At 35.7% G+C, this 23190-nt stretch overlaps 1 protein-coding gene across 29 annotated transcripts in view; it reads left to right on the top strand.

Moving 5' to 3' along the window:
• The window catches only part of LOC108717747 (neurexin-1), an 830073-nt gene that overhangs the window by 368757 nt on the left and 438126 nt on the right, over positions 1-23190 (top strand). For 21 of the 29 annotated variants that reach the window (XM_041564308.1, XM_041564312.1, XM_041564292.1 and 18 more), the window contains 2 exons: positions 12423-12626; positions 15303-15329. In XM_041564308.1, the coding sequence (XP_041420242.1) occupies positions 12423-12626; positions 15303-15329 (231 nt within the window). The remainder of the gene's footprint in view (positions 1-12422; positions 12627-15302; positions 15330-23190) is intronic. The other 8 variants (XM_041564317.1, XM_041564316.1, XM_041564314.1 and 5 more) reach the window with 1 other exon arrangement.

Raw genomic sequence — 23190 nt, 5'->3', positions numbered from 1 at the left:
ATAATTTCGGCCTACATTAGGGCCTTTTCTCAATGTCTTTGAAACACCATGGGGCCCATTTACTTAGCTCGAGTGAAGGAATAGAAGAAAAAATACTTTGAATTTCGAGTGGTCGAATATGGCTACTTTGACCATCGAATAGGCTACTTCGACCTTCGACTACGACTTCGAATCGAATGATTCGAAGTAAAAATCGTTCGACTATTCGAGCATTCGATAGTCGAAGTACTGTCTCTTTAAAAAATACTTCAACCCCCTAGTTCACCACCTAAAACCTACCGAGACCAATGTTAGCCTATGGGGAAGATCCTTCGAAATCATTTTCATCGATCGAAAGATTATTCCTTTGATTGTTCGATCGTAGGAATAGCGCTAAATCCTTCAATATTCGAAGTCGAAGGATTTACATTCGGCAGTTGAATATCGAGGGTTAATTAACCCTTGATATTCGACTCTATGTATTCACTAAGCATGGAGTGCGGGTCCTTCTACTGAATAATATGTTATGATTTGACCCTGCGCCCACTAAAGGCGCCCACAGTACGAGTGCTAATACTGAACGTAATAAAAAAAAAAAAAAAAAAAAAAAATATATATATATATATATATATATATATATATATATATATATATATATATATATATATATATATATTGGTAGGGATAATGCCACCAGCAGACGTACCCAAAACCAGAGCAGAATCCATTAAAGTTCATCATGGCCATGCCTGCCATTCTGATAACAAATATGCAAGGAATCAGCTTCTTTCTTTAATGTAATTGAGCAAATGTTATATAATGACAGATGCCATTGCCAAATGTAATGTAAAAAGAAAGGAATATATTAGTACGTGAGAGTGATTAAGTGAGAGTCAGGAGTTCAATATGATCATAATCTTCTAGTTGTTGGTAACTGATAGTGATGTCTCCAGATTGTTCCATAGCTGGTGGATTGGAACTGGCAGAGGACTTAACCAAACTGTCAGATGAATTACAAAACCATTCATTTAAGTATGCAATGTGTACCACCCTGTGGCAAAATACAGCTACTACATATGGTCCATGTAAAATAAATAAGGAAAAACCAGCTTACACATTGCAGCATATGCTGATTTGCAAATAAGCAGGATACATGCATCTCAATAATGTATTTGACAGAGCAATTTCTAAAACGAATGTTTGCTTCGTCTTTTGTTTTCCTCCCTGTTACATTCAATGAAAGGCTCAGAGATCTGCAGAAAGTACATCTATTGCCTTCATCTTAAGGAACCATTTTCATGGAAGTGATAGGTAGACTGAATAGCATTGCTGAAACGTAGAAAATGGTTGTGTGAGCCAAAATGGTTGGCGTGAGTTCAGTAAGGATACACTGTGGTATATTTTTTATTACCACTTGATGCTCAGGATGTTAATCTCACTCTCATTTTCTGACATCGATTGCTTTTTGTGAAGACTCTGCAGTATTTATTTATAAACCCTTTTAAAAAAAAAAGCAATTCATGTCAGATTTTACAAGCAAAATTAAGATTGCTTTCTTTTTATACAATATCAAACCCAAGCAATAAATGGTAAAAAAAATATGCTCCCCTGCATAAGTTATGGCAACAAGTAAATAGTCTCTAAATAGTCTCCCCTAGAAACCCCCTATCCTAATGACAAAAATAAACAAGCAGAGTGTCCACACATTAGGTGGCAGATTTATCAAGGGTCGAATTTCAAAGTGCAAAAAACTTCAAAATTCGACCATCGAATAAGCTAGTCCGGGTTATCCAGGGCTAGTCCGGGTTATCCAGGGCAATATAAAATATGTCAGTAATGACAAGGAACGCCTTAGCTTGCCTTGTGCAGGGGGGTTAGTTGAGATATCTTAGAGTGATCAACTTTATTTGGACCATATTTTATGGGATGGGGGGCTAATTCATCTGCATGGATTCCAGTTTGAATTGATCAACATGAGGCCTTCAAATCTAGTCATTCTTATTTTTTTATTTATGTAGTTTGCAGACAATGACTAGAATAGTTAACACTAGAATACTTTACATTAAGAAGGTGGTTTTGAGACATTTTGGATTAAAGCCCCATTTGCAGTCCAACATTTGTAGGAAAATGTATGTATTTGTCTACTTACTATTGTTCTTGGAATATCTAAGGAGCAAATAACTGTTAACTCCAAAGTTGACTCCAATATTAGTTCATGTCTTGTACCCTTGAATAATGTTCTACCCACTTTCCGCCCTGTGCCAACATGCCCTCCCTTTCCCCGCCATAGGTAAGAGAGTGGCTGAGGAAGGGGGGGGGGTTTCTTGTTTCTTGAAGGACATGCACTGAATAAGGTTTCACATACATACTCCCATACCCACCCTTACCCATTCGATGCAACCCTGTCCTACCTAAGATGGCTGTAAAATATCTTAATACATTGCACGGTCATTCAGCGATGTCTATGAAAGATGAATTTAACTGCAGAAAATTCCAACGACTATTGCATCAGAATACAGTATGTACACCCCCTGTGAGGAATAAGGAAGTTCTGTATTTCCCAGCACAATTGCTTTGTTAGGATACACTTCCCTACACACTGGATGACATTGAAGAGACAGGAAAAGGCACATACTGCAATGTAAAGTGATTCTTTAGAAATATATGTAATATAACATTTGCAAGTTACAGATTGAAGTTCACAATAAAATATCTAAAGAACTATTTTGTATTCATAGCTCTAGCCTGCAGGCATATCTGCAAAAAAAAGAACATGGGTAATTCATTTCTCAGCCCAGGTGACAGGGTACAATGGAACTTTTGTATATATTTATAGTTGCAGTCATCTGTAGGCTCGCTGGTGAAAGAAACTTCTAACAATTCTAGGATCTGCCAATACCATTACATTTAGGATTTGATACCATTTGTTTTGATTGGATAGCTAAAAAGAAATTTGAATCTTGGTTTTCAGTATAAAAATGTTGGGGGATAATATACGTGTGGAAATTGAGATGAACAGCTCAGTGGGTAGCATTTTCGTCTTGTAGCACTGGGTCTCTGAGTTCAATTCCAGCTTGGAAATTATCTGCAAGGAGTGCATATAAGGACTAGAAGGAGAGATTTAAGGAATCTTTGGTTGTTGCAGACTTCTGCCATTTCCATTCTTTTCAGTAATTACTTATTTACCTCTAGTAAATCCTTTGAAACAACATGTTTCTAATGCATTTTTATAAAACGCACATGCGAAACGAGATATTTTTCTTCAGCGTTAAAAGCTATTGTTCAACAGAGTGTTTATCCTTATAGATATGTGGGAAGAATGTTCAATAATAATAGTCCAGTTTTTATTTGCTCATCTTCATTCTACAGTTCATCATGTCAAATGTCCCTCAAAGTTCAATCCAATTTCATCATTTAATTTCATCCCTCAAAGTTCAATGCAATTTTCTTGAAAGATGAGCACGGTCACAGCAGAACCCAATTGGTTACAAATTATGAGACTGCAGTAGAGTCAACTAGCTGTGTAAACAACTCCATTGAAAATAATGGCTTTCTTTCACACCTACAAATAAGGTCTTAGATATGCAATTTACAGTGTCTTATTATTTTGAGTTTTAAATCAAAATACCAAGATTAATTCAAACAGTATTCAAGGAAAGCCTAATGTGGAAGTGAAAATGCACAAATAATAAATATGAACAAAGTTTTTCAGAGTAGGATGCATTCATGCGTCTACATCCCCACTGTACACCAGTTCAGATGATGACATAGTCAGTAGGATAAAACGTAGCTTTTATTAATAAGTAGCTAAAAACATACTGCCTAATAGACCAGACTTACTACTGTCATATATAGTAAGTAGTGCTGGACAATGTCCATAAAATAACAAATATTAAAAGTAAATAGAGTGGATTGGGGGTGTGAGTAAATATTTGCAGCTGGATCAAATCTTGATTGCTGCTTTGAAGTTACTTCGATAAACCAGAGGTGTGTGTATAGCCTAGTCAACCCTTCTATACGTTTTCCCACTGTGCTGCCACACTTCTGTGCCGGGAGAACTAGTGGGAAATACACCCCCCCCCTATTATCACTATAGTAATAGGTGAGTGGCGACAGTATTATCAAGGTGAGTAAGTTCCCACCAAAGCTCAACAGCTAAAGTTCATGGCCAGCGCCACCCTTTCCCTCCCTTCCAGTCATTCCCCAGTAACTTCTACCTATCTACGTAGGGAGTGAGTGGAAGCTAATCACCCACCATCAACCTATTCCACCCAACGCGTTTCACCAACACATCGGCTTTTTCAGGGGCATGAAGTGAAAAATGCTGAGCATAAGCATATTAACAATAGCATGCAAAACCACAATTCAACTAAAAAGGATTTTCAACATGTTATAGCACACTGTTTAAGTATATAATAAGAAATATAAATATCATACCCTAGCACCATGAGATGTCACACCTTCCCAAAGTGTTATATGAATATGTGCTGAATTATTATAATCCAAAACCATGGAATTAGTCTAGAATAAGTGTCACTATATTCACTTTGCTTCCACAGAATAAATAGGAATAGAAAGCCCTAGATGCTGGGGTGGTGAGGGAAGGGTTAGATGATTCTCCATTTAGACCAGTTTTTTATTAAAAGTTTGATGTTTTCCTCCTAAATCAGTTCCCAGTAGGCTCAATACTGAAAGAGCAGGTAATGCCAGCATGAGATTTATGAAGGTCATACTTTAAGAAAATACTGAATTTCATTGGGGTTTTTCTGCACTTGTGAATCAATTGCTGCACATTCACTCCTCTATGTGACTTGTCTGTTCCAATAGATTTATTCCACCATCTTTAAGCTATTTCCCTACAAGGCATAACATTAAAAAAGTATATGACATGATATATTAATCCACAGTAAAAACCTTGATATTCTTGTATTTAATAAATGTATAATACCCTTAAATTATGCACATCAGCACATATTAAAAGTATTAAAAATATGTTAAAGTTAATGGTATAAAGAGCTCTACAAATCTGTCATTTTGTTCAGCCCTGAAGGTATTGTATGTTTAGTTTTAAAATCCATCTTCTGTAGTTTTAGCTTGTGCTGAAACTGTCTTTGCAATCTTCTAGTAGCAAGGAGAAGGTATGGGGACCTCATGACTTCTGAACTTCCTTCCATGATAATATTAAGTGACTTTGTAAATGAGAATCACATCAAACTAATATTATTTAACCACATTACTTGAAATTTTCCAAAATGTTCAGAAATAACAAAAAAAGTCAAAATATGATCTTTTTAAATAGTGAAGACTTTAATATTAGAACAATTTCCAATTATGCCCATAGTACAAGTTCTACCAGGTATTGTCTTATCTGGAAACCCAATAGCCATGTAATAAATCCCATAACTGGTCATTGTTAATGTTGCAAAACTGTAAATAAAACTAGAAAAATGGGTGTTGGGTCATGAGTCAGGTACTGGGAGTGCAAAAGAGGCCATAATTGGGTGAAGAGTCAAAATATGGTATGAATGTTTATTGACACTATCCACAAAGTTACTTGTATCATATGTGTCCAATGATGTCAGTGAATTGTACTTTGAAGGCATCCAATATAATGCTAGAATGCTGGAAACAAAAAATGCACTTTTTAGAAAGAAAAATGGTGATTTGTGTCTGAATGTAGCATTTTTTACATAGAACTGGTTTGTTTGTAAATGAGCCCTGTTGTTTAGATCAGGGATGTCTGGGGTATGGCAATCACTAATGTAAATTCTCCTTCTTGTGAAGTGGTGGCTAGACATTTAGGCATTTATCAAGAAATTATCAAAGACGTATACATTTATCAAGAAAGTATTAGTGAGTAGTTGGTTTGACATTTGCAGCAGTTGCGTATTACATGGTGTTTGGGCTGTGATAGTAGATGGAAGAATACATCAAGGAATCATTATGGGCAGTAGACCCAAGTTAGTTGGCTAGTGACTTAAATTGTATGCATTCTAGATTATACATTGTACAGTATGCTAAATGTTTAATAATCATGAATTTTCATTTATGTTAATTTGGTTGTGTTATATTGTTTTGTTTAAACAAAATCAGTGGTGGTCTTTTCATCCAAAAAGAATTGTGGTCATTGCATTTTATAGTTCATTTAGTATAGGTGTTTAAGGGAAGGTCAGATCGTGCCTGGCTGTTCAGTCAATCTGAATCCTTATGTAAACTGTTGGTCACCATTTCATTCAAGTTTGAACTAATTTTACATCTTCAGGAGTATCCTTGACTTAAGCTGTCCCCCCACTCCTCTACACACAAACCTCACAAGCTAACAATCTTCTTCATAGAGTATCACAAAATATGGAAATATGGAAAGAGCCTTTTGCTATACATACAGGACAGGTTAGAGTGATGGACAGTATTTCATCAACATCCAGTCCTTACCTGCTTGAAGGCATTGCTACCAAAATAGCATTTAGGAATTTGGTTGTCTGCAGAAAGTAGCATTACATATTTTTGTTACATCACTTCACTGATGCCATACTTGTAATGATCATAGTGAATTATTTAATACAGGTATGGGATCCATTATCCGGAAACCCACTATCCAGAAAGCTCTGAATTATAGAAAGGTTATTTCCCATAGACTCCATTATAATAAAATAATCCAATATTTTAAAAAGTATTTCCTTTTTCTGTGTAATAATAAAACAGCAGTTTAGACTTGATCCCGACTAAGATATAATTAATCCTTATTGACGGCAATACCAGCCTATTGGGTTTATTAAATGTTTACATGATTTTCTAGTAGACTTAAGCTATGAAGATCCTAATTACAGAAAGATTTGTTATCTAGAAAACCCCAGGTCCTGAGCATTCTGGATTACATGTCCCATACCTGTACCAGTTTTGGTTTACAGTATTGATCATAAGCTATTTCATTGCAGTGGAAGGGGAGATGGGCACTTTAGATAAGTCACTGTGAAGAAGTAGGAGGAGCAATGATAGACAGAAGATCAACAAGGAGAGATAGGAAATTATTAGAATAAATGTCATTTTATGCCTTATCCCTATTACCCTGAGAGATGCAATTAGACCTAAAGACATGATGAAGCTCAGTCTTCCTTCTTTCTGCAATATAGAATGTGACATATGATTAAGGCATGCAAAATCTTGGAATTGCTTCTGATGCAAAATAGAAAAGCACATCAATCAAACCAGACTGTTCAGCTATCTAGTCAAGTATATTCTGCATATTCAGCCTCCATACAAAAGCTTCTCTAGAAACCCCTATTTCATAAGATTTTCTGTCTTTTCCCTTTCCTTTTTTTAAATTTCTTTTAAATATTTTAAATGTGGAATTTGTTGTGCTGCACAATGAAGTTCAAAGCCAGTTCACTATACGATATCTGGCATTAGGTTTCTAGATTGGAGCCTTTCATGAGTAATTGCCTTTGAGAGAGGATTTCTTAATTTTAACTCATGCAATATCTAGTTATAGAACCAATGATCAAAAAGGCATCTACAGGTTATAATAACATTAAATATTATTAAGAAAGACAAACTGATTTTCTAGGCTTCATTTTTGGTCCACTTTTAAATGCAGCTTAGGATATGGCTCTGCAGGCTCTGTGCCACTGATTGAACTGTTTTCTACAAAGATTCATCTAGAAATAGATTGACGTTTTTGTTATAGATTGGACTGAACATTGGAATATTTTGTACTGATTGATTCTCATTCCATTTCTTGGCATTTCTCCAAGATGGCCTTAGCTTGGATGCTTGCTGTACTTTGCTATACCATTTGGTCTCCAAAGTATGCTAATTGTCCATCATAAAGTGATTGAAAAGGAACATGTGTTAAAAATATTGTTTTCATGTTGTACTTTATCAGCAATATTAATGTACAAAAACATGTTTAGATATGAGGTCATTAAGAACACCCGTCCCATTGAGGGTGAGCTCATATTGACACAAAGTACTTGTGTCCAAACTTCTGCTACATCAACCTCTAGACCTCTAGGTGCACCACTGTGCCCTCTGTGCATTAATATGTACCCCAAACCTGTGCCCAGTAATCAGATGCTAACAATGTTTTAGATAGTTATAGATGTTTTTTGATCTTGCAGATTATTTGCATCAACATTCACAATTGATGCTTTGGGTCCAATTACGATACAGACAACATAAAAGTGCATTGGGAAATGCACCATTATGGGTTTGACAATTTGTATCTGAAATTGTACTTTACACACTGCACTTGTGGTCACAAATGACTTTTGTTAAATGTTTCAAAAGTTTCCAGAAAGATCAAAAGTAACAAAAAGAAATCACAAATGAATAGACAAAAAGGAGGAAACAAGCAGAGAGGGTATTGCCACAGGAATTTAAATAATTTACAGACATTGAGTGCTTAATGGTGGTATTTATTACTAGTCAGCCTCCTTATGAACATTGGGAATATAATTCTAATGGTGAATGGCATGCTGTCACAATCCGCTTTGGGTAGATTCATCAGATGGCCAAGACCCAATAATGATGCATCTTCAACTATTCAAGTTAACCATACTTGGCTTCCAGTCACTGTATCAACTAATCCAATCATTCACCAACCATCTAACCGCTACTGATCCCCATTGGTACACACCTTTTGTCAATAGCAGAAACAACCCCTTTGCCCTTAGGCACTAACCTGGTTTGGAAAATTGTTCTTCATTCCATTTAATAGAAAATCTCCTGGCAGATGTCTGATCAATAAGTTTGTTGTTCTTTTGTAAATCCGGCTTAACATGAATTAGAACACAAAAATATGTCATAGGAGTAACAATATGTACTTGCACTGTTTTAGCTCTTATTTTATAAAGAAAACATGATTTATTTGGGCTTTATGATCTTTTCCTGATTACACAAGGAACACAAAACCTCAACATAATCTCAGGACTGGTTGGGATTTTTTATGAAGAGCACAGATGGAATGACAGATGTCACATCAATATAATTTGTCTTACACTTTATTGTTGGTCACAGTATGAAACTATCTTTAGGCAAAAACTGTTGCATGTATAACATATATGAGTTACATTTCTTAAGTTTTAGGTTATGTAGAATGGCATTGAAACAATCCCTTGGACACACAATTCATATATTGCATGATCACTATTTAATGCAGTGCAACATAAAAATGAGGAGAAATTATTGTACTTAAAAATGAGGTCAACTGCTTGCATTTGTAGAGTGAAACTGTCATGCACTGAAATCTACAAAAAAAAGGTTGCGTGTTCTAATGTACATTAATGTGGGCTGTCGTACCAAAGCTGCTACACACAGGGAACTATATTAATACAGTCTGGCTGTAGACAGACAGCAATTAGAGCAATTACAGTAAGACTGGCCCACTAGGATATCAGAAAAAATCTAGATGGGCTGCACGCTCCCTGCACTCATTAACTGTCCAGCCACTACCTTTCTGCATGCAGTGGGTGGAGGGGTTATGATGTGCAGTGGCAAAAGGTTGGAGAAACCCAAATAGTTACCCATATTTGCTGCTATAAGGACCCGTGCCTGACCTGTACCCTGTGACCGCTAACCCACACCCACCACCCTAAACATCCCCCTACCAGAGCCGCTACACAACCCGGACTCTACACAGTCAAAATTACCTTCTGACTCTAGACTAGAAGTGACGTCACCATAGACCGGATGTGACATCACCACATAGCGGAAGTTATGTCACTTATGTCAGTGCCTATTTGGCAGGAAAGGGACTAATAATTTCCCTTCAATACTAGGGAGGGTGGGAGGACCTGGTCCCGCACCTTAGCCGAGTACCCAGGTGGGTTACCTGCGGACTACCCACATGTTCAAAGGAATCAGGATTTTCTGACGAAACCTCAACTCTTCCCGGTATTCTGCAGGTACCCGACTAAATGCAGGACTCTACTGCAATAGTAAAAGCAATATGGAGTTATGGAATAAAAAATCATAACTAGAACAAATAATAATATATCATAAACAACAATTTGCATTTAGCAGTGCAGGATCCTTTACTGCATATTTTATGCCACATCTTTTTAAAGAGCTGCTTGAAGGTGATCTTTTTTGGCATAATTTTTTCATTAAGTCCAAGAAAAATTGTTCAGACAAAGTCCTTTGCTCAGAAAAAGTAAAAATATTTAGTTCATCATTAGCCCCCAAGCTGTGGAGCTGGCCTCCCTGTAGGGTGAGAACAGAACCAGAGCCTCAGCTTTAGAGTGAGATTGCCGGAGAATAGATATTTTTTCTTCTAGATCAGGGATTGCCATACCTTTTTACCCGTGAGAAACATTCAAATGTAAAAAGAGCTGGAGAGCAACACAAGCATGAAAAATGTTCCTGGGTGGTACAAAATAAGTGCCATTGTGTAGCCCCTATATGAACTGGCAGCCTACAGGAGGCTCTGTTTGACAGTACACCTGGTTTTTATACAACCAAAACTTGCCTCCAAGCCAGGAATTAAAAAATAAGCATCTGCTTAGAGGCCACTGGGTGCAACATCCAAGGGGTTGGTGAGCACCATGTTTTTCACTAGGGGCACTGGTTGGGGATCAATGGTCTAGATCTTCCTAAAGTTCAAAAACAGCTGGAGTGCAGATCTGAAAGCCCCAATGTAACAACAACTGCAGAATAATATAAGGTATCCCATGCATTTTTTATTTTACTGGTGCTGGGGGCCATGGACATTTATCCTGCCCTCAAAGTGTCTGTCTCAGCAGAATTTTAATTTAAATAATTTACAGTAGCTGTCAGCATTTGTGGTGCAAGCCCGATTTGGTGGTCAGTCCTTTGGTGAGGGATGCTTTACTTTATCATAAGGTTGCAGATATTTGAAAGCATTACTAAATTAGTCATGGCCCCAACAATATCCAGTGTTCCAACATATGTATTTGACCCTTATGCCAATCTTATTATACCAGCAAGTATAGTTCAAAAGAACAACCTAAAAGGTCTAAAAGTTAAACTTTTTTTATGTACCCTTCCATTACATGCTAGGCCCAGTATGCTTTCATTTCCAGCCTCCACTCCAGTGTCCAAGGCTGTATGCAGAGAAGAAGAATTCCATTCACAAGTCAATCAAATGGTAGATGAATGTACCCTACTGATTTGTGTGGCTTACACCAGGACATGCAACTAATGATGTAAATGACAGTGTTAGACAAACATAAGAAAAAAAAATCAATATACTCATTTCCTTTTTTATTTGGTCTTTTAATGGATTTCGACTATAACTTTCAAGTGAAAAAAGCAGCTGAGCTTTATTAAATATTCCTTTATCTTACACTTTTTTTTACAATCTTTTGGCATCAATCATTTTGCGCATACCTTTATGAAAACAGCTATTAGTAATAAGATATATATTCTCTATTTAATTGATAATGTGCAGTTGTTCATGTAGGATTAAATGGAGGCTAGCGTATTAGTAAATTAATGTCTCTAAAAAGGCTTTTTTGCAACTGTATAAAACATTTGTCAAAATAACTTGATTATATAATGGCTTCACATAAAATATTCCAATCTGCAATTCCATTTGTGGCTCATTCTGTTTGCATGTTTTACTGCTCATTGACTCTTGTCAGGCACATCTCGCTAGTAGGAGGCTTTTAAGGTCTTTTTAGAGGGGGGTTGGATTGACAGGAATTTTCTGACCATACTAGTAAATAGATATTAAAAGTGCTACTTGCATTCTTCTTTCTTCCCTGTCTTGGTTTTGGCTTGGATTGTATGCTTTGCAACCTATCTTCTTTTATCAATTTTGGACACTGCTTCTATATTAATGCTGTATGCTCTGTCTTCTTGCCGATCATGTTTGTGAAATATTGCTGGAGTTTTATGTTCTGCTTCCCTTGATGATATGGAATTTAAACCATATTCAGCAGAAATACAGAATTTAAGTTCTTTATCAATAAGCTTAGTGATAAAAAAAATGCAACGAATTATGTGTCAAGTGAAAATGTCACAAGAATGAAAGCCATTTGGTCAAGTCATGCTTGGTAGGGTTCTGTCTTCATCCTCATCAGTCTTATACTGTATATGAATATGTATGTTAATTATTTGGTCCCTTTGTTATAACTGAAATATGTGACTTAATTTTCTTTTACAGTATATAGACGTATGCCAGTGACTTAATAAAGGGGCAGATTTATCAAATATTGAATGGGGAATCCTATGGGTTTCCTGTAGGACATCTAATCTTTGTTTATTTAAATGAATCTATCTCAGGAATTCTCAAGTAATTCTGATTGAAATATTTTATACAAGAAATGCTTATATGACCTATCAATTTTATTGGGTCTGGCCATTTCTGAGCTCCTGAGAAGTTTAGTTGAGAAAATTCTGCCATTCCAGAGAAGTCCTTTTATGAACTATTTATCATTAACATTTTACTGTACATGTAAATAAAACTTGTTTCTCCCCTACAGAGGCAACAATTTTAAGCTATGATGGGAGTATGTTCATGAAGATCCAGCTGCCCATGGTTATGCACACCGAAGCCGAAGATGTCTCCTTGAGATTCCGCTCTCAGCGAGCTTACGGCATATTGATGGCCACCACTTCCAGGGAATCTGCTGATACTCTGCGTCTGGAGCTGGATGCAGGACGCGTGAAATTAACTGTTAATCTAGGTAACATTCATCGGAGTAGACTAAATGATTGTCCACAAGCCCATGTTTTTCTTTCTGCCTGTATTCTCTCATGTCTAGTCCTTATGTTTTGCTTCTTTTCTGTTTTTTTTCTGCTTCACCAATGTATCACTCACAATATGGTTAAAAAGAGAAGCTGAGATAGTAAACAAATTTCTATGTTTCCAAGAGAAAAATGTATGGTGTGGACATTAGATGATGTTAATTGGAATTATTTAAAATTGGAGGTTCAGCTAATATTCTGACCACTTTTAGATCTTTGCTAACAGCTTTCAGGCCAACTACCCACCTTATGATTTTTTTGTAATGGTTGTGCAATGTTCAATTTTTAAATCCATTAGCTCATATCACAAGGTGGGTTTTCACTAGAGACATGAGCATTGCATCTTTCAAATGGCTGTGAGCTACTGTTCCCAGCATCCTCTCCATCAGCCTTGGAATGACGCAGTATGTAAGGAGTTGTCAAGGTGAAGAAGAGAGGTTACCATTCTTGAATTGGATTTCACTTTCAAACATCATATATTACATAAACTTCTCCTTTTTAATCATTTTTATATATACTAAAATCTTTTTTGCATTTACTTTAGTTTTGTGGTTGACATTTTTTTGTGTGTCCGATATGAACATAAACCTTCAATGCCCAAGGTCTGCGGCCCTTAGCAAACAGTCTGGTGATTACAATTCCCACAATCTCTTTCTCAGAAAGAATGCTATAGTAGAGATACAAATGCAACAATATCTTGTGTGCTGTTTAAGGACCCACAAGTGTAAACAGTTAAACATAACAAATAGTTTTTTTCCATATGTCAGTTAGTGTTCTATGTCAAGAGATCCTCACACCCCCACATTCAAATTACCACATCCTTTTCTGTTATCAATGGTACTAGCAGTAGCCAAAGGAGAATGGGTAGTAATATTATATTGCCATTAAAATTAATCATGAAATGAATGATTTATAGCACCTAAATGATAGCAAATTTTATTGTGAAGAAGAACATTGATTAATCCATTCTAATGCAAAAGAGAGAAAACTCATGAGAAATACTACTCTGCCTCCCTCTAGTGTCTCCATAAGGGAAATTCAAAGGGAAACAGTTATAGACCCAATATATAGTAAAAGCACATTCTGTGGAAAGAGTTCTTGTGCATGTTTTGGTCCCAGACTGTCTGCCACCACTTTTCTGATTCGGTTGACGACACATGACAGACTTTGCTATATGGAAACAAAATCTTGGTTATAGAACGTATCTACCCCTCAGGTGCATTAAAAGTATACAATTTTCTTGTTACGTTTTTTTAAAAGTTACATTGATGCATTACTCCAGTCAGAGCTTCACAGTTTCAGATCAACAACTCAAGGCTTTCTCAGCCTCCCATTATTCTATATATTTATTGTATATATTGTTTTCTATGTGTAAACACATGGAGAGAGAGAAAAATTGCATTTAGACAGAATTTAGTAAATAAAATACATTTCAAAAACATGTTTTAAACAGTTGGGTCCAACATCAGATCCTTGAGGGGGCAAAATAAGCTTGGTTGAAGTGGGACTGAAGCACACAGCAACATTGGGATTGTATTCTTTAAGCAGTATTGCTCAATACAACTTTTACCCAGCAAACATGCAACACAATTAAAATGCAAAATCCTCCAATGAGATCCTACCTGATCTGGGTAAATCTAGGTCTATCTTCTTGTTCCAGCAAATGGAATTTTTAAATACAGATTTCTATATATAACAACTAAACATTAGTACATCATCTCACCTGTTGGGTTATTACAGCTTAATAAAAGCCTTATTTGAAGCCAAATGTACACAATAGTCTCCATATGTAAGATAACAGCAAGGTGACTGAAATAAAGCTGGTAACCAGCATTCTCATTGGTGATTTATATTGCATATTTAGCATTTTGTTTTTGGCCATCTACATTGGTGAACTAGAGAGCAAAGAGGGACACTTTTATGTAAGGTGTAGACTCCGTCAAATGTGTCAAGTTGAGCACTTGGCCAAAACATTTCCATATTACTAGACCCAGATGCTTCAGAAGAAGTTCAGGGAGTACAACTACCATACATACATACATACATAAACATTATAATTATTCTACTTCTACATTTAAAAAAGGGATATGTAGTGCTAGAGACAAATAGATAGATGGTTTGATGAAATAGGCTCATTATATTTTGCCATTTTTTCAGCTTTATCAAAAGAAAATAAAAATAATAATGGTATTATGATACACAAGTTTGCCCCATAGTTCTGTTGAAGCCCTTGAGGTTGATCATTGCATTCAAAGATGCCAGATCCTAGATTGGTGTGCTCTATACCCCCATTGTGACGGAGCAAACGTTTATTTCTCAATATTTTTCTGTTCTTGCACATATGGGGAAAATGTTGCCTCCTATCTAGATCTTACATCTTAGTAGACATTCTTTTCCCCTTGGATTTGTTTCCATGTAGTACTGTTTGCAATGGCCATAATAACGGATATATTTGAACTTACTGATTTGTTCATATTAGTTGCGGTTTAATGGAGAGATAATGGCCACGGTGCATGTGTCTGTCCCCGGAAGGGTGGACTGTAATTTTATTGGATGTCTGCAGCTAATACCTTGAAGGATAAATTTTCATTTCTCATCTATTCTTCCCTATCTAGACTGTATCAGGATTAACTGTAATTCCAGTAAGTGACTATTCAACATTTATTTTTTTTTACTTTGTCTTGCTCTAATATGATATATCTGTGTTGATAACAATGAAGAGATACAATCCCTTTTTTTTTTAATTGTGATAATTGTTTATAATTTTCCCGGTTTATACTGAATGCAAAGAAATGACTTTCATAGATTTTTTAGATTTAGGATTCACAAAAAACAAAAATCTTGGAGAAAAAAAAAGATTTATTATGCCCCGGACCTGAAAAAAAAGTCCAAATCCAAAAATGCTCGATCTAAAACCTGTCGAATTCATGTAAAAGTCAATGGCAGCTGTCCCTTAAACCATTTGAAGATGTTTTTAACCTTCATGAATTTTGAGAGATTTGGGGTGTTTGCTGTTGGTTTTCACTCAAAAACTCTAAAACTTTGAGTTTTTCAGATGGCTATTCAATAAAATAAAGATTTGGATTGAATTTTGAAAAATTTGAGGCTTTTTTCCCAACTCAGCTTAAAAGTAAATAAGACAAATTAATGGATGGGAGTTAGGTCGAGTTTGTCTCTGCTAAATATGAGAAAAAAATCGGGTTTTAATAACCCACTAAATGTAACCAAGTAACTCCTGCTGCCTGTAAGGCATAAACAGCATAAGTGACATGGCTGCAACAGGTTAACACAAAAAAAGTTGTTCCCTTTTTGATGTTGTAATATTTTTTTAAAATATTCCTTATTTTTCAAAAAACAAAGGCATTATCATGTATAATTAGTAGTCATAGTGAAAAGGAACGACATCCAAAGTGCTGCTAACACTTTGTTAGCGTCCTGTCATATTGCAATAGTATTTATTTCTGATATAGACATGTACAGTATTAATATAATCTACAAAATATATTTTTAATGAAAGCATGCAGCATCTCTAAAAACTCAATATGTAATGAGTTTCATCAAAACAGGGGACCTTGTTGTTTTAAAACCTTTTATTCTTTCTTAGCTATTTTTGACAATTTCAATTATGTGAAATATATTTGTTTAAAATGGTTCAAATTGTTTAAAATGATTAACGGAAATGACAAATCTTTGGAAAGAGGGAAATGGACTGTAAGTTTATTTGAAATTCTATATTGAGATGACAGTACACAGCACATGAGACCACCAGTATCTCTTTGATATAAGCTTTAAAACAAGGAACAAATATAATTAAGTAATTTGAATGCATCACATTTGAAGGAATTAACACACTAGGGATGTGTACCTTCTGAGACATCCCAAAAAACGTTCACAGAAGTCCAGCAATAAGTCCATTTAGGGGCAGATTTAGTAAGCTTGAGTGATGGTTCGAATTTCAAAAAGTTCGAATTTCGAAGTAAATTTTTGTTTACTTCAGGCATCGATTAGGCTATATTCGACCATTCGACTTTGATTCAAAGTAAAAATCGTTCGACCATTCGATAATAGTGATGGGCGAATTTGCTCCGTTTCGCTTCGGCGAACAATTTGCGAATTTTCGCGGGCGTTTCGCGAATTTATTCGCTGTCGGCGAATCGCGCATATTCGCCGCGAATTTGCGCCTGCCGAATAAATTCGCCCATCACTATTCGATAATCGAAGTACTGTCTCTTTAAAAAAACCTTCTACTTCATACTTCGCCAAATTAAAGCTACCGAAGTGCAATGTTAGCCTCGAATACTTCGAAATTTTACCCTTGATATATCTGCCCCTAAATGTAACTATTCTAGATTAGCTGTTTTACCAATCTGCTTTGTAGGTTTGATTTTCTCTAAAATGGAATAAGGAAGGAATATGGTTTGATTCCATATATTTTGGTGATACAGTACTGGACAATGCCAATGATCAAGACAATGTAATACAGGTATATATATAGTATAGTTTTCCAACAGTGCATGACCGACAATTTCATGTAATTGTGGGTCATCCACCATACAGAGGAAACAGACCTGGGGCCCCCCATATGCAAGGGGTCTGCTTCTTCTGTAATTATGACACTGATGACACGTGTGCCACGTGGAGTATCTATTGACACCACAAAAACACACCAATTTTTTGTGGTCCTTTTATTTTTTTTAAATCAATTTATCTTTTTGATTTGGAACAAATTCTTACTTTCTCATGGGATTAGTATCATGGAGTAAGGATTCAGACAGGTGTTAGTGCTCAGATTTGCTGCCTAGCTGTTTTGAGCATTAACAACTACATGAAATTGTGTTCAAAACAGCTGAACACATCAGCACCAAACTCCTTTTTACAAATGTCAATGTTCTAAGTATTTTCTGACTATTGGAAACATTTTCCAGACATTTAAGAAAGTATTTTTAAATAGGATTTGGATTTCCCAGTTCAATCTTTAATACATCTGCCCCTGAGTAGCTGGTAAATGTAGAAAAATTGATACATTTTATCGACTAACCAAAACCAAATCTTTTTTTTTCTGTTCCTTTTTGTATGAAAAAAAAAAAATAAATACCAAATGTATACACACTAGCACAAAGCAAAAAAAAAATATTGCTATAGATCTGACTATATAGACTGACATATATGTGTAAAATCAGTTCTATTCCAGATATTGATCAGGTATCTCTTCTCTAAATTTACCTGTTTTGATCTATAAGTGCCATGGTACAACACTCTAGAATTATGCAATTGGTGGCAGCTTGTAGTTGAAGCCCGATCTTACTGGCAAGGCTAGGAGATGCTGGGTAGGGCTGAGGTAGGGCTGAGGAGGGGAACTGGGGCACAGGCAAGACTGTTACTGGCAGAAGAGATAACAAAAGATAACAAAACAGAAATCAAGTCCATAGGTCAGGCATATAGAGTTCAGAATACAAAGTCCCACAATGAAATGCTGCTAGCAATCACTTCATCAGGAACAAGCTAACAGTGACCTATGATCAGACAATGGCATTGGCATAAATGGAGTTTAAATACACACATCATCATGCCATGCAAGTTGGCACTGGCATCCCTCACTGTGCAACAGTATTGGCACTGGCTTAATTATTCTACACCTAAATTCATAGGATATAAAATATGTGTCTATTTGCCTTAATGTGTATGAGTTCAGTGTTCTTCATGTTGACTTATGCTGCAGTAGAACAGCTCCATCTATTTATGTCTAAGGAAAGGTTCTCTTGGTATATGGAAAAATAGCGCTGTTGAATAGCTCTCACACTTAGGTTATTTATAAAAGTCTGAATTCCAAAAGCTCAAAAAATTCAAGTTTTTTTTACTATGAAATCCAAATTTTTAGTGGGATTTATTATACCTTGAGGATGGAAAAAGTCTGAACCCAAAAATACAGCATCTCATACCTGCCGAGGTTGTATGTAGGTCAATAGGAGAAGTGACGAAGATATCCTGATCTGCGTTGGGTTTCATGCAATAATCTGAAGATTTTGTGGTTTTCATCAGATATAAAACTAAACTGCACCAAATGTGTATAAAAATACACATATACAGAGCATAAATAGTATGTACACTACTATAGGTTAGTGACAATTTAAGTGGAAATTCATGAAATATAATAATAAATGCTAAATAGCCTTAGAGAGAAAATCTTGTAAAACAGTTTAGATCTGTAAAGTTAGAAATCCATGGATTCAGCCTTATGACAGACCCAATTTTCAGAATGATATTACTCTAAAAAATGTAATTAACACTAGGTTAAAAGGTTAACAAAGAAATATCAAGAGAAATATCATAAATGACAGTCTGGGAACAAAACCTAATTAAAGAAAAGCAAAAATACTCTTTTAGAAGTGGTTGTCTCTGTAATTGAAGTTCTTTGGAAAGAATAATTCTACTGAATGAATCCCATGCCATAATTATTTTCTTTTTAATACTGAGGAATGGAAGGCCTAGTTACATTTGCTGTAATAAATAGAGTATCGCCAAGGATAACTGTAAGTACACAGAGGTTTGACTTGACTTGAAAGTATATACATAATGAGGCTTAGGAATTCATATTTACTCTTAAGCTTGTGAAATATATTTTGTAATCAGTTTTTTCTTATAAAGTAGTCGCTTAGTTCTTATGTCCTAACTTTATTAGGAAGTGTGGTATTTTTGATATTTCATCGGATGCATAAAAATGAATGCAATTGCATATCAGAAATTCCTAGGCAAGTTGCAGGCATCATTTTCAGAAATGGGATTACATACATTTCCGTGCATTTTTTAATATTTGCTTGCGCTTTTTGGCAGAAGCTTTAAGGGAACCCTGTGAAAGTTTCGAATGAAGAAAAACTTCTGGTGCTGAAGCTTTTCTTCATTCCAAAAGCTTGCTCGGGAAAATTTACTGAAATTCCCAAGGTCTTTTGTCTCAAAACCCAGTGTGATTTAGAAAAGTCAACCAGGGTTTCCTTAAAATTTGGCTGTCATGAAAAGCATGAGCAACCTTAAATATGCCCCCTATGTGTGTTTATTTTGCTACAAGTCTGCTGTACCTAACACAGTGGGAACCTGGGAATTACTGCCATGCTCAGGGTTGCACAGCATCAATACTGTATGTGAGCACTTTGTACCTTTTGGCAGAAGAGGCAGGACAGGTGCAATGGCACTTGACACAATTATATAGAAGTTCAAGGAGCTTGTTTGGAATCAAGTACCTGATAATTTAATAAATTAATTATTTGTTTCCATTTTAGTGTCCATTTATGCTGGTTTGGAAAGTTCAAAGTTAAACCTGTCATATATTTAGAGCCTTTTATCTGGCTAGGTCGACAATGATGTCCTAACTGGGCTGAAATGAACATTAATCTCTCCAACTAAAAATGCTAAGGGGCACATTCACCAAGCTCGGATGAATGAATAGAGGGAAAAAAGCTCGAATTTCGAGTATTTTTTTGTGCCCCTCGACTATCGAATTGGCGTAAATTCGCCTGAGTAGAATGATTCAAATAGATCGAGCGCAAAAACGCTGCGAATATTCGCCCATTCGATAGTAGAAGTACTGTCATTCGACTGCCTACTTCGCCAGAGTAAACCTACCGAATTGCTTTAAAAGCCTATGGGGAAAGTCCCATAGGCTTGTTTTCTACGTTTTTGATTGAATAAAAAGGCATTCGATCGATCATTCGATCGATCATTCGATCGATCATTCGATCGATCATTCGATCGAATGAAAATCCTTCGATCGAATATTCGACTATTCACCAGCGCGTAAATTCGCCCGAATTCCCTATTCGATTCTATTCCCCAGTCGAATTTCGAGGGATTTAACCCCTCGAAATTCGACCCTTGATACATCTGCCCCTAAGTGTGTAATGAACACTAAAAGAGTGCCATTAAATGCCACAGGCCTTGAACCTAGACCAATGCTGTTTTGCCACCTTGCTCGGTCAATATCTACTGTAAACTGGTAAATGGCAGATCTGCAAAGGAATACATGTTTCTCTTGGGAAAATCATGTTACCACATTAGAATAGAATATTGAATCCAAGTGGGTAAACTGAGTTAATTTATTTACATTTTGGAAAGATTTAAGCAACAGTGTCTATAAGTTTTATTTTAAATGCATCTATCCTTGATTGAAATGATATGTGCTAGAATTGTCCATCTGATCTAATTGTTCTAATGTTCCCCTATAAAATATTAAATACATATTTAACATGATAATACATAATTTCTTGATTATTTAATTTTGGCAGTGTTTCTTGCAAATAACAGGTAAATATTGCATTTTAATTGTAGCTCATCTTTGAGCACAAAACATTAGAATGAATCTCATTATGCTTCGGTCCAGTTATCCCAAATGAGACAATAGCTGTTTAACAGCAATGAGTTTGTCCTCAGGCAACCATTTTGAATAATGTTGATACGCACAACATACAGTTTATTAATACAAACAGCCCTTGTCATGATGAAGAAAATTAGACCGTTAAAATTAGACTACAAATTTCATAAAAACAATAGTGTCTAAAATGTTAGAGTTTAAGTAATAATTAGTTATAAAAGCTTAAGAATTAACATTTGTGCATTTACTGATTACATCATCATTATATAATGTAGAACATTCATCTATGTTCAACTGAAATCTTGGAAGGAAGCCCAGAATTGCTCATAAAATGTTAATTTTCATGGACTACCCTAAAGGCTGAGCTTCACCCCTTGGATTTTAAAGCATAGCAAGTGCAGTATGTTATTCACATACTCTTCAGGGCATTGTTGGGTTTTTACAATCATCATATGTAAACAAGGGAAAATTTGGGTTGAAGAGATGCCTTCTTCATTCATATGCAAAGCAGAAATGATTCTAGGAAGAAAGCCAAACGTTGCTTCTCAAATTTCCGTGGAATGCCCTAGAGCAGGGGTCCCCCACCTTTTTTACCCATGAGCCACAATCAATTGAAAAGATATAGATAGTTGGGGAGTAACATAAGCATACAAAAAGTTCCTGGGGGTGCCAAATAAGGGCAATAATATGTGAACTGGCAGCCTCAGGAGGCTCTGTTTGCCAGTACACTATTTTTTATTTAACCAAAACTTGCCTCCAAGCCAGGAATTCAAAGAAGCACCTGCTTTGATGCCATTGAAAGCAACATCCAAGGGGTTGGTAAGCAACATGTTGCTCATGAGCCACTGGTTGGGGATCACTGCCCTAGAGGCTGAACCTCACCCACTGGGTTTTAGGATAGTCAAAAAAGTATGTTTTTAGATTTCCAACTAAAGACCAATTTGGCCTTTATCTGTGCTCATCAGTGCAGGGCTTTACAATTGGCACATGCAGAGCCAGGGAAGTGGATCCACAAGATAGACATTTGGTTGAAGATACCCTGCTCATTCATATGCAAAGGAGATGGAATTCTAGAAAGGAACATCTGGGGGACCTATTGAAATAAGAATTTTTCTCGTTAAGTTTTTAAAGGGCAAAAAGCTAAATTTTTTAGAGAAAAAAATGTACATCTTTTGCAATTTATTATGCTCTGATGCTGCAGAAAATTGAAATCTAAAAATACTCCAGCTAAAACCTGTTGAAATCATAAAGAAGTCAATGGCAAAAAAAAGTGGAGTTTTTGAAGCACAATTCGAAAAAGCTGAGTTTTCGGAGTGACAATTTGAAAAAGACACATTGGATTGATTGATTGGATTCCATAATACATGCCTTCATCCTTATTGGGGCTTAATGGTGCAGTGCCAGGTTGTATAAAATTACTTTCTTGTGGCTCAATCTCTGCTGAGTCACTTCTAATTATGTATGCAGTGTATTTTCTTTAACTGTTGTATTGGAACAGGTGCTTGGCCTTGATAGAGTGCAATTCCATTATTATGGAAAATGTGCAGTCAATGGAACTCAAAGAAGGCTAAAGTGTGGCACAAAACACATTAGGTTGTGCTGTCAATGGGGATGGAAAAAACACAGCATTAGTTGTGATTTGGAATATACCAACACGTTTCTTGTATGTTACAGGGTCACGTTAGAATCACTTTCATGTGGATAATTTACTTAGTAAAATATGGGGAGAAGTTAAAAAGTTCAAAAAGTTAATAGAATAGTAAACAACACACCACTGATTTAAAATTTAACATTTTGGGTACCATTGTACTATACTCAAATTCCTGTATTTTTAAGTTACCAAATTAAAAACATATATAAAACAAAAATATAAATGATCTAAAATCATTAGCCATTACAATAAATTGTGAATATATATCATAAGTATACTGTACATACATGTATGCAAGTTTCATCTACAAAAAACAAAATCAAAACATTGTAGCATGCCTGCTAAAACCATTTAAATATAAATACATAAAATAAATAATAGGATTGTTTTAAGTACAAGTACAAGAGACTGTTTTTTTTTTATTAAAAAATAAAAATAAAATCAATTTTTAAAAACTAGGATTATTTGCTTAAATTGGAGTGTATGGAAG

This window comes from Xenopus laevis, chromosome 5S (assembly GCF_017654675.1).
Source record: "Xenopus laevis strain J_2021 chromosome 5S, Xenopus_laevis_v10.1, whole genome shotgun sequence".
NCBI lineage: Eukaryota > Metazoa > Chordata > Amphibia > Anura > Pipidae > Xenopus > Xenopus laevis.
Note: the sequence above shows the minus strand (reverse complement) of the source record. Positions and strands in the feature narration are given on the sequence as shown.